Below are 12,262 nucleotides of genomic sequence, written 5' to 3'. Positions count from 1 at the left end.
TTATTGCACAATATGTAAAGCATCTTCCTGAGAAAATAAAAGGGAAATGTTGAATGGGAAGGATATGCTTTCTTTTGTATTCCTTTTCTGAGAAATCAGACTTTTTCACCTGTGGCCTTGGCCACCAAAAGCTAACAAATAAAGGCATATGAAGTAGCCAAGGCCTTTTCTAGTTATATCTATGACACTGAGTTCATTTCATCATTTATTTTCCTGACTTCCTCCTGGGTCCATATGAGCAGTCTTAGAATGAATATTAGCTGAATAATCCAAATATATAGTAGATGTTGATTTGGGTTTTCTAAGCAATCCAAGACTTGTATGACAGTAAGATGTATTACCATCCAACACACATCTCAGCATGATATAAATGCAAGGTATATTGTGAAGAAAAATTTTTAATTATGTCAAAGTGCTTACTTTAGAAGGTCATCTATCTGTCCCAAAGCTGTGAATATATATATTGAAGGTAATGAATAGATGAAGCTAACCTTGTAAAAATGAGTAGTGTGAAATACAACTACAATTATGAACATCTGTCACTAAAGAGGCAAAGAAACTTGAAGATTGCTTTTGCAAATGGGCTCCTATTAATAAAAAGTACTTTTGAGGTCTGGCTCAGACTCTATTGTAGTACTTAGGGTAAGACCCTCCTCCTGTATGGGCTTTCATTTTCTTTCTTGCTTCCCTCATTTGCCCTTCCATGAATACTAGCTGATAAACATTGACTATAAAAGATATGAGGCCAAACTTGAGCTGTCCCATTTTAATAAATCTGTATAAATAATATTTGTTCTACAAAAGTATTATCTAAATAAATGTTACTTTCTGTCTTAAAATCCCTCAACAAATCCCCACTATCTAGAGAATAAGATTGACATTCCCTGGAATCACAGCATGCTTTGTCTGCCATTATCTGACCCCTTTCTCTTTCTCTCTTCTCACCTCCATCTACTCCTTTTTCCTTGCAATTCATGACCCAGATTCACTGTTTGATTTGGCTTGCATGTGTGTGTGCTGAGTTGCGTCTGACTGTTATCAACCCCATGAATGATAGTCCACCAGGCTCTACTGTCCATGAAATTTTCCAGTCAAGAATACTGGAGTGGATTGCATTTCCTACTCCATTTGATTAATTTAGTGACTTTTAAATTTCTTTTTCCATATTCGGGAGCCTATTCTTCCTTTTTAGTCTATACTCTCTTCACTCTTCAGGTCTAAGGTATCATCGTGTGCTTGTTAGCTTGTTACTTTCTCCATTATAGCTTAAGCACTAACAACTGTTCAGGTTGGCATGAAATTGTGTTCTTTGTGTGGCCTGTATATTTCTGTTGTGTATTAGAATTTACCCCAAGATCTCAAAGACCCACTGAATACTAAAGAGACCTCATTGTGGTTACAATAATTTGGGGACTGGGCCAAAACTTCCGTGCATCCCAGCCAAGATCTGTAGCTACTGGACAATTTCATTTCCTTTATCAGATTGTGAGTTATTCCTGTTAAAATGCTCCCCAGAATTTCTGGGGACAGAAAAATAGGAAGAATTCATTTCCTAATCATGCAGATTTCTAGGAATTCAAATCCACTATTGGTTTTATTTCAAACCACAAAATTAGCATGCCATTAAATACTATATATAAACAGCCACTAAATCAGATCATTATCCATTCAGCTTCTCCTTCACTTCTTCTCCTCTACTTTGGAAAAAAGGTAAGAATCTCAGATATAATTTCAGTGTATCTGCTACTCATCTTTATTTTGGACTAGGTTAAAATGTAGAAAGAACATAATTGCTTAAAATAGATCTTAAAAATAAGGGTGTTTAAGATAAGGTTTACACTATTTTCAGCAGATATGTTAAAAAATAGAAGTGACTATAAAGACTTGATAAAAATTATAGTGACTGCAAATGTTTTAGGAATATAATAAGATATAATAACAGTGGTTGCTATTTTCTTTAGCACAAGACTAGTTAACAGGCTGTATTAAAAGATCTTTTCTTGAATTAAATATTTTCAATTTGATTAAACCTACCTCAGCCATAAAGGCAAGCACATTTCATTTATACTATGGGGATTTGAATAATTATTACTGAAGAAGCTCTACCAACAAAAAGTTTATAGAGCTATCATATTTAGTCAAGAGATAAAGAGGGTTGTTAGGATATATATGCTATTTGAAAGGTATTTATAAAAGAAGAGTATATTTATCAAAATTTCTCAGAACATCCAAATTTCAAGTTTATCATTTATCTTACAATATTTCAAAAATATTAAAATAGATACATGAAATACAGAAGTAAATTAAAGAGAAAGTATTTTACTTGGTAAAAAAATTCTAGGTTGGACAGAGAGTGCCAGGAAACAAAAACAATGAAAAATGTGACCTGACAGGAATTATAGCTCAAAGTATAGTAGTAAGTAATGAAATGGCTTAAAAATTGGTATATAAAATGCTAGTTATAAAATAAACAAAATGCAATAATATCCTCCCTACATGTAATGAATTCTAGGTATTATGCTCTTTTTTGAAGTCTTGACAATAAAAATTTTTTTAGAAGTTTATAGGCATCTTGAATAAAGTGAAACAAATTAAGAATTAGTATCCATGAGAAAAATATAGAAAAATTTTCCTAATTTAGTTTGAAAATCTGGGATTGAAGATGTGTGTCAAGAGATGTTGGTGGCAAGAACATTTTTTTTTCAAGAACTTATAAAAATGCAACAAAACAAACCATTTAATACATTTTGGTCAAAATCAATAATGTATTTTATTTTATGCTCCAAGGAGCATAAAATTGGGGACTGGGCAAGAGAAACTGACACCCTGGTAAATTACCAAGAGATAAGTACACAGTTCTATGTAGAGAAAATAAGCATAGTGTATGATCTCTAAAATTATGTGAGACAAAGGAGAGATGACATTAGGCATGTGGGGATGAAGACTGAGTAGAGAAGAAACAATCTAATCAGTCCAAGAAAACATCTCGATCAGTGGAACAAATAGAAGAAATGCTAAAATGAAACAGAAGTCTTACTGGAAATAAAAGATATGCATAAGACAAAAATTCATGAAAATCACTTAGTTTAGTAGAGAAAAGATAAAAATAAAGTATGACCTTCTTCATATACATTGTTTGATCATATGCACCTCAATAAAACTGAGTCTCCAACAGAAATGAAACATTAATATTTTGTTCACTGCTCTAATCCCAGAATCTAAGCGATATCTGGCAATAAAAATAATAAATATATATATTTTTAATAAATGAATCAACCACTTAATTTTTCTGTAAATATCTGTAACTTCTCTTCTGTCTTTCCAAAAACACTCATAAGTACTGTGAATGAGATGAAAAAGAGTGAAGTAGGATATAGGCTGTTAGCAGAAAACATCTGAATGGCTGGCAGTGAAACATTAACTTGAAATGTAAGATTAATGAGTAATAGTAAATTTTAACCTTGGCCATATGATAAAATGTTCATTAATATTTTTCTAGAATACAGGGCTTTTTGTTTTTGCCATGAGGTTTGCAGGATCTTGGTTCCCTGACCAGGGATCAAACCTGCACTCCCCTGGAAGCATGGAGTCTTGGACATTTGTATTATACACTATCTTTGGTTCCTTTTAAAGGGAAGTAATTTTACTTAAATAAGAAAATAGATTGACAAGTAATACGCTGTTTCCTCATCTTCCCATTCACAGGAATCGAGAGCCATGAAGGTCCTCATCCTTGCCTGTCTGGTGGCTCTGGCCATTGCAAGAGAGGTAAATACAGAAAAAAATGTTGAAATAAATAAGACTAGTACTGTCTGCCTATGTGTAGAAAATCACATTACCAACATCATAAATGTATAAATAATGCACAATCTCAGATTTATTTTTTAATGCTAAGAAAGTCATTTATGTTCATCCACTATCTCAACAGTATCCTATAGGACCACAACTCTGGGTCAAGTGCTTTCTATAGTATTGTACCATCTGTACCATCAATTCCTAAAGAAAAAGGAAAAGAAACCAATAAGCAACAGACCAACAAGAAGGAACACAGACAAGAACAAAAAATGAGTAATATTGTACAAATACAATTGCACGCATATACAATCTAGATAAATATATCTTATTCCAGTGATGAAATATTTATATCTCTTACTGTAGGGTGCTAGGTTTACCTGTGTCTGTTCAACACAGGATGATACTCCAGAGGATGACATATCAGACAACAATAATACATATGTTCATAATTATAATAAAAAGTGTTCAGTAAAAATTAAAATAACTCCTTTTCTGTTAGCCATAAAAACTCATTAAGGTAAAACAAAAATATACCAATGAAAGTTATTAATTTAAAATACTCTCAAAAGACATATAACATTTTTATTTTTCAGATTTGTGAAATAGATAGCTCTGAATAAAGCAAGTAAAAGCTAGGTAGGAAAAATATTTAATAATGAGTTGACTGCAGGAACTAAAGTGTTTTTTTTTTTTTCTCTCCTTTTAGCAGGAAGAACTCAATGTAGTCGGTGAGGTAAGATATTTTTATACAAAGAAAAAAATTAATTTAACTGTAAAATAGTAACAGACTCTGATGATCTAGCAGAAAACTCAGCTAATTGTCAATTTTTATTTTTCCTTTATAGACTGTGGAAAGCCTTTCAAGCAGTGAGGTAAGATAATGTTCATTCAGAGGCAATTTCCCAGATTTAGAGCAATAAAACACTGTATTATCTTTTTGTGTTACATTAATGGCAACCCACTCCAGTACTCTTGCCTGGAGAATCCCAGGGACGGGGGAGCCTTGTGGGCTCCTGTCTATGGGGTCTCACAGTGTTGGATACGACTGAAGCGACTTAGCAGCAGCAGCAGCAGGGCAGTTAAGGCTTCTCTAATAGCTCAGTTGGTAAAGAATATGCCTGCAATGCAGAAGACCCTGGTTCGATTCCTGAAGATCTGCAGGAGAAGGGATAGGCTACCCACTCCAGTGTTCTTTAAGCTAATGTGGCTATGTACTGACTGGTAACTATTGTCAATTTCCACTGTATATATTTTAAAGGAATAAATGTGTAGAAGGTTTAATATTCTAGTAATTTCTAAATGGGTTTGTTATTGGAAATTGTGTCACTGTGCCCTGCTTTTTTTCCTTAATGAACAGTACAGTCCTCTTTTCTGTCTTGAACTCTCTCTGTTAACCTTCTTCCATGCTTTGGCATTTATTGAGCACTTTCTGTTTCAGACTTTGACTAGGAACTGCAGTACAAACTGGAAAGAGGGATGCACTTTGTAAAGTGTGGGCAGACATGCAAATGGACATATTTTATTATTATACCAGCAATCTAGTAAATAAGAGGCAGTGAGAATGAGCGTAGTCCTAAATCTTCCTGGTGGAGTGAGGTAGATATTAACCCTATGCCACTTTTTTGGGTCTGTCATCAGCTGTTGGTTAAATAGTGCATCAATATACTTTGTCTCTTCACAAAGGACATAAGATCCTTAGGCTGCTGCTGCTGCTGCTGCTAAGTCACTTCAGTTGTTTCCAACTCCGTGCGACCCCATAGATGGCAGCCCACTAGGCTCCCCCATTCCTGGGATTATCCAGGCAAGAACACTGGAGTGGGTTGCCATTGCCTTCTTCAACGCATGAAAGTGAAAAGTGAAAGTGAAGTCGCTCAGTCATGTCCGACTCCTAGCTACCCCATGGACTGCAGCCTACCAGGCTCCTCTGTCCATGGGATTTTCCAGGCAAGAGTACTGGAGTGTGGTGCCATTACCTTCTCTGAAGATCCTTATAGGAGGGTATGTATTTCTTATAATTCATTAGAAGCGTAAACATAACCAGGGAACTAAGAATGATTATTGCAGCCATGAAATTAAAAGACCCTTCCTCCTTGGAAGGAAAGTTATGACCAACCTAGATAGCATATTCAAAAGCAGAGACATTACTTTGACGACTAAGGTCCGTCTAGTCAAGGCTATGGTTTTTCCAGTAGTCATGTATGGATGTGAGAGTTGGACTGTGAAGAAAGCTGAGTGCCGAAGAATAGATGCTTTTGAACTGTGGTGTTGGAGAAGACTCTTGAGAGTCCCTTGGACTGCAAGGAGATCCAACCAGTCCATTCTGAAGGAGATCAGCCCTGGGATTTCTTTGGAAGGAATGATGCTAAAGCTGAAACTCCAGTACTTTGGCCACCTCCTGCAAAGAGTTGACTCATTGGAAAAGACTCTGATGCTGGGAGGGATTGGGGTCAGGAGGAGAAGGGGACGACCGAGGATGAGATGGCTGGATGGCATCACTGACTCGATGGATGTGAGTCTGAGTGAACTCCGGGAGTTGGTGATGGACAGGGAGGCCTGGTGTGCTGCAATTCATGGGGTTGCGAAGAGTCAGACACGACTGAGTGACTGAAATGAACTGAACTGAACTGAAGAATGATTGAGAAGTGCATTAGTGGTTATTATTATATATTTTCAATGACTATTATTCTTTTAGAACCAGATGAAAATATCAGAGATCATTTGTTTTCCTAAGGAGAAAATAGGGTGATTGAGGGACAGGTATGCATGCAAAGTTGTTTCAGCCCTTTCCAACTCTGTATGACCCTATGGACTGTAACCTGCCAGGCTCCTCTGTCTATGGGATTTTCCAGGCAAGAATACTGGAGTGGGTTGTCACCTCCTCCTCCAGGGCCTAGGAATTGAACCTGCATCTCTTATGTCTCCTGCATTGGCAGGCAGGTTCTTTACCACTAGCACCACCTGGGAAGCCCGATTAGCATCTGTTAAATGCCTCTTTGGGTACTGTGCTCTCTCATCCTCTTTTTCTTGACTGCATCATCTTTTTTTTTATACAACAGCCTTATTCAGAATAGTGGAACAGAAACTTTCAGCCATAAAATAATGATATCATCAAATGAGCTGTCCATATTAACCTATTAAATGTCTTCATTTCTGATTTATGTTGACAAATATGAATTTTTCTTTAAAGCTAAACCTGATTTTATTTTTATTTTTCCAAAGGAATCTATTACACACATCAATAAGGTAAAACCTTCATATTTAAATGTACATTTTTAAAAATTTTGTGTTTGATTTTTATAAACAGCATTTCTTTATGTGTGATTTTTTTTTTTTTTACCAGAAAATTGAGAAGTTTCAAAGTGAGGAACAACAGCAAACAGAGGTAATTTGTTCACTATGAGTATATTTTGAGAAGTATTATGAAACATAACACATAAAAAGATTTATAATAATTATGTTCAGTCTAAGAATGGTAATATAAATGTCAGTGTAAGAAATGAAAACTTTGACAAAATGAAAATATTTTAAAGATAGAAACACATTTTTAAACACATAATCAAATTTCAGAGTATAGAATAAATACCCAAGAATAACTACTGGTATATTCATTTTACTAATGGTATACCTGGTTTTAATAAATGCATATTAGTAGGAACAATTCCAGACTAGGGACTGTGATCCCCTTATTCTAATGATGGATATGCTGATGAAAGACAGTAGGGTGACAGTGTGGCACTAATCCTCATTTGATCATTTATCAGCTGTATAACCTTGGCTCCATGTTTCTCTGTACATCATTTTCTTCACCTGTAAATTGAGAATATTCATAATTACCCAGAGTTGATGAACTGGCACACAGTGACTATTCAATGGTTTTATATTATATTTGATAGTTTTATACTCACATTTATGAATGTGTGGAGTTCTAAAAAGTATTTCCATTACCCAGATGAGAGAAGTGAGGTACAGAACAATTGAGTATACAAATGTGTGACCATACCACATAGTTATTAATTAGCAGAACTTGCTTAAAAATAAGGATTTGGGGACAGCATAAAATTCTTTCATTATATTACTCTTGTGGTAACATATTTATCTAATTGTGATATTTAAGCTTTCCTGTTTTAGAATTGAAGATTGATTGTTTGGCACTTAGGCCAAATATTTTCTAAGTCAAAATGAATTTACAACTTGATGCCTTTAAAGACTCAAGATTACCACCTTCTACCAAGAGAAGTAGTGCTAGAAGTTGGCCATTGTTAAGGAACTCCTTGAATTAAAAAAACACATATTAAGACTTAGTTTCCATTAAAACAAACAAAAATAAACCTCAGAGTAACTTTTTAAGTCTTTTTAAAATAGATCTTTCTTTGTTATATGAAATCAGTTTGGACTATTATCCAAAGTATGTAGCTACCACTCTGCAGGCAACTCAGGAAGAGGTGGAATAAGTGTTGAAATCTCCAAACCCTGATTTCACTTGACTCTCTGATTTCACTTGTGAAGGAAGTTGGGTTAATGAGAAATCCTTCAGCGAGCATTTTACTCATTAGTCTTCATATGACCCCAAACAATTTCTTAACTAAACCAAATGGAAGATTTTCTTTCTCTCTCTTCACTGAATTATGTTTTAAAAAGAGGAGGATAATTCATCATGAATAACAATTATAACTGGATTATGGACTCAAAGATTTTTTTTCCTTCTTTCCAGGATGAACTCCAGGATAAAATCCACCCCTTTGCCCAGGCACAGTCTCTAGTCTATCCCTTCACTGGGCCCATCCCTAACAGCCTCCCACAAAACATCCTGCCTCTTACTCAAACCCCTGTGGTGGTGCCGCCTTTCCTTCAGCCTGAAATAATGGGAGTCCCCAAAGTGAAGGAGACTATGGTTCCTAAGCACAAAGAAATGCCCTTCCCTAAATATCCAGTTGAGCCCTTTACTGAAAGCCAGAGCCTGACTCTCACTGATGTTGAAAAGCTGCACCTTCCTCTGCCTCTGGTCCAGTCTTGGATGCACCAGCCTCCCCAGCCTCTTTCTCCAACCGTCATGTTTCCTCCTCAGTCCGTGCTGTCCCTTTCTCAGCCCAAAGTTCTGCCTGTTCCCCAGAAAGTAGTGCCCCAGAGAGATATGCCCATCCAGGCCTTTCTGCTGTACCAGGAGCCTGTACTTGGTCCTGTCCGGGGACCCTTCCCTATTCTTGTAAGTCTAAATTTACTAACTGTGCTGTTTAACTTCTGATGTTTGTATGATATTTGAGTAATTAAGAGCCCTACAAAAAATCAATAATGAATGGTTCCAAAATAAGCATAGCTGAGATTAATGATTCTCAGCATTAGTTATAAATAGAATAAGCTGGAAAACCTTCACCTCCCCTCCACCACCAGATCTCAATGTCTAGGCTTACCCATGGAGATTCTGATTAACTGTTCTTTCTATGTAGAAGAAACTTATTGGGAAGAAATAATATAATGGACTATGATTTAATTGGTCTGTTGAGAATTTAGATGAAGGGGATTAAGTTACAATAAAGCCAGAATTGAACTTGATAATCTCACTTGGCTAAGAATAACAAACCTAAGAAGGTTTGCTATTTTCTACAATTTTGAAGTTTTCCTTATGCACAATTATTTCACCACATGACTCATTTCACCTCTTGTTTTTGATATATGAGCATATGAGGGCAAAATACTGAAGATGCTTATTTCAATACTCAGGGAAAATTTTCTTGCCAAAAGGCAAGAATTGTATAATTCATTCACTTATTTTATTTTTTTAATTTTTAAGGTCTAAGAGGATTTCAAAGTGAATGCCCCCTCCTCACTTTTGGTAAGCTTTAGGAGATTGGAGGCAGACTGATCATTTTTATAGTTAATATCTTTTACATTTCATCTTCCTGGATAAGCCCCAATAGTAGCAATTTCTATCAGTATACCAGCGTAAAGATTAGTTTTAAATTTATTTTCAGTGATTGACTGTTATTTACTGACCTGAAATTATGTATCTGTTATATTTCAAATAATGCAAAACTGTATATATATGGTGTTGACAGATTTGATTGGTTTTCTTTCAATTGCCTATATCCTTATTATTGATTGTAATCATTTATAGAAAAAACAAAATAATTTCTTATACTTTTATGTAAACCTGTTAGAGCTTATTTTAAAGATCAACTGCATTCACATTTCTAATCTAGTCATTATGAGCTTCAATTGTTTTATCTCACTTAAAATTTATATATTGTCTTTTAATTCATGAGTCAAAATACAATCTCACAGTCCAGATATGGGACTTAAAAGGGGAATAGCATATAGTTTTGATATTCTTAAAGAAATACATCTTTTTGTGATCATGATTCAGCAGACATTTTAATAAAACAATTCCAAGTGAGCCGACACTTGGTCCTAGAGGAATTTTTATAATCTTAAGATAAGGCACAGCATGGTGTTTTTGTAATAAGATTTCTTTTATGAAAAAGTCACACCAAAATTGGAAATGGGGTGAGATGAAGAGTTATAACATATAACTAAATGGACATTTGTTCTCTATTCCACAGAATTGACTGCGACTGGAAATATGGCAACTTTTCAATCCTTGCATCATGCTACTAAGATAATTTTTAAATGAGTATACATGGAACAAAAAATGAAACTTTATTCCTTTATTTATTTTATGCTTTTTCATCTTAATTTGAATTTGAGTCATAAACCATATACTTTCAAAATGTTAATTCAACATTAGCATAAAAGTTCAATTTTAACTTGGAAATATCATGAACATATCAAATTATGTATAAAAATAATTTCTGGAATTGTGATTATTATTTCTTTAAGAATCTATTTCCTAACCAGTCATTTCAATAAATTAACCCTTAGGCATATTTAAGTTTTCTTGTCTTTATTATATTTTTAAAAATGAAATTGGTCTCTTTATTGTTAACTTAAATTTATCTTTGATGTTAAAAATAGCTGTGGAAAATTAAAATTGAATAGAATTCTTTGAATTGAATTCCAAAGGATATCAAAAAGTAGAGGGAAAAGATAGGGTCAGCCTATGCTGCATATGTCCTTAGAAAGTCTTGGTTTATACCTGTTACCTAAGTTAAACAATTATACTTGTTCCTTTCACTCTCGAAAGTACCCAGCATTGGATGTTAAATTTTATAGTCATCCTAGACAAAAAAAAAAAAAAAAAAAAAAAAAAAAACCCTCAAATGTGATATCTGAATCACAGCTCTACAGTGTGGTAGCTAAGTGGTGCTGTGTAAGTTAGTCTCCAAGAGATTCCATTTCTACATTTATAAACAGTCAATTTAAGGTGTTTTATTGAAGTTTTAATGTGAAAAGTGCACTATATGGTGCATGATAGGAGTTCCTGGTTGAATCTCATTTCTGACATCACTGACACCAGTGCAGCAAGGACTAGTGTTACAATCAGAAGGAGCTGAGTTGTGTAATTTTAGCCATTAATGCCCAAGAGACTAGAACTTACACAAAGCTCTAATATCCATTGTCTCTGTCTGTGGAGTAATTATTTCATTGCCATGAATTATCTGTCTGTCATATCCTGCATTTTTATACATGATTCAGTTCCCTTCAGTTCACACAATGACTTGTCTAATTTCATCTTTCCTGCATCCTCCATGTTTTCCTCACTTCAGGATTAAGTGAAGCCGTACTTAGGCACAATATTTCTTATCTTTAAAGAAAAATTCCATCTTTGAGAGTTGTTATTGTTCAGTCACTAGGTCATGTCCAACTCTTTGTGACCCCATGCACTGCAGCATGCCAGGCTTCCCTGCCCTTCGCTCTCTCCTGGAGTTTGCTCAGACTCATGTAGATTGAGTCGGTGATGGTATCCAACTATCTCATCAACTGTTGTGCCCTTCTCCTCCTACCCTCAGTCTTTACCAGCATCAGAGTCTTTCTCAGATTCTTCAGGTTATTATATAACAACTATCATAAAAGGAGTATCTAAATGGCCGTGTCCATTATTTCACATGTTATTCTCTCTTTAACTTGCTCCAATCCCAATTTTATCCCTATGGGAACTGCTTTATTGAAGATCACCAACAACTTTTATGTTACTAATCGTTTTGTTTTACCCAACCTCTCAGTGAGTGTTATGAGGTAGAGTTGACTATTTCTTCATTTTGAAATATTACGCTTCATTTCATTTGATATCCTAAAGCTCATAAGGTGTGGTTTTTCTCTTAACTCACTAGACACTTCTTTGAAGTCTCTCTTCTGGCATTTTCTCCTTTTCCAAAATTTTAATGGTTGGAGTACCCTAGATTTTAGCCTTAATTTGTTTGATGTTGTTCAGTTCCATTCTCAGCTCAGAGCTTCCAACTGTATGTCTCCAAACTTACTCGTTTTGTAAACTCCAAACTCATGCACTCAACTGCATTCTTGACCTCCACACTGAATTATCTAATTAATGTCCTAAATCTGGCATGACCAAGCA

At 34.9% G+C, this 12,262-nt stretch overlaps 1 protein-coding gene across 2 annotated transcripts; it reads left to right on the top strand.

The window, feature by feature from the left end:
• On the top strand, positions 1,605 to 10,676 carry CSN2 (casein beta). Of its 2 annotated transcripts, XM_005681721.2 has the most exons (9): positions 1,605 to 1,710; positions 3,706 to 3,768; positions 4,502 to 4,528; positions 4,641 to 4,667; positions 7,015 to 7,038; positions 7,136 to 7,177; positions 8,507 to 8,998; positions 9,584 to 9,625; positions 10,353 to 10,676. In XM_005681721.2, the coding sequence occupies exons 1-8, from the start codon at positions 1,618 to 1,620 to the stop codon at positions 9,587 to 9,589; spliced, it is 774 nt and encodes a 257-aa protein (XP_005681778.2). In that variant the 5' UTR covers positions 1,605 to 1,617; the 3' UTR covers positions 9,590 to 9,625; positions 10,353 to 10,676. The 2 variants fall into 2 exon arrangements, with proteins under 2 accessions (XP_005681778.2, XP_013820153.1); XM_013964699.2 differs by lacking the exon at positions 9,584 to 9,625.

The sequence above is a fragment of the Capra hircus genome, chromosome 6 (genome assembly GCF_001704415.2).
Source record: "Capra hircus breed San Clemente chromosome 6, ASM170441v1, whole genome shotgun sequence".
Lineage (NCBI taxonomy): Eukaryota > Metazoa > Chordata > Mammalia > Artiodactyla > Bovidae > Capra > Capra hircus.
This window is presented reverse-complemented; position numbering and strand designations above follow the sequence as displayed.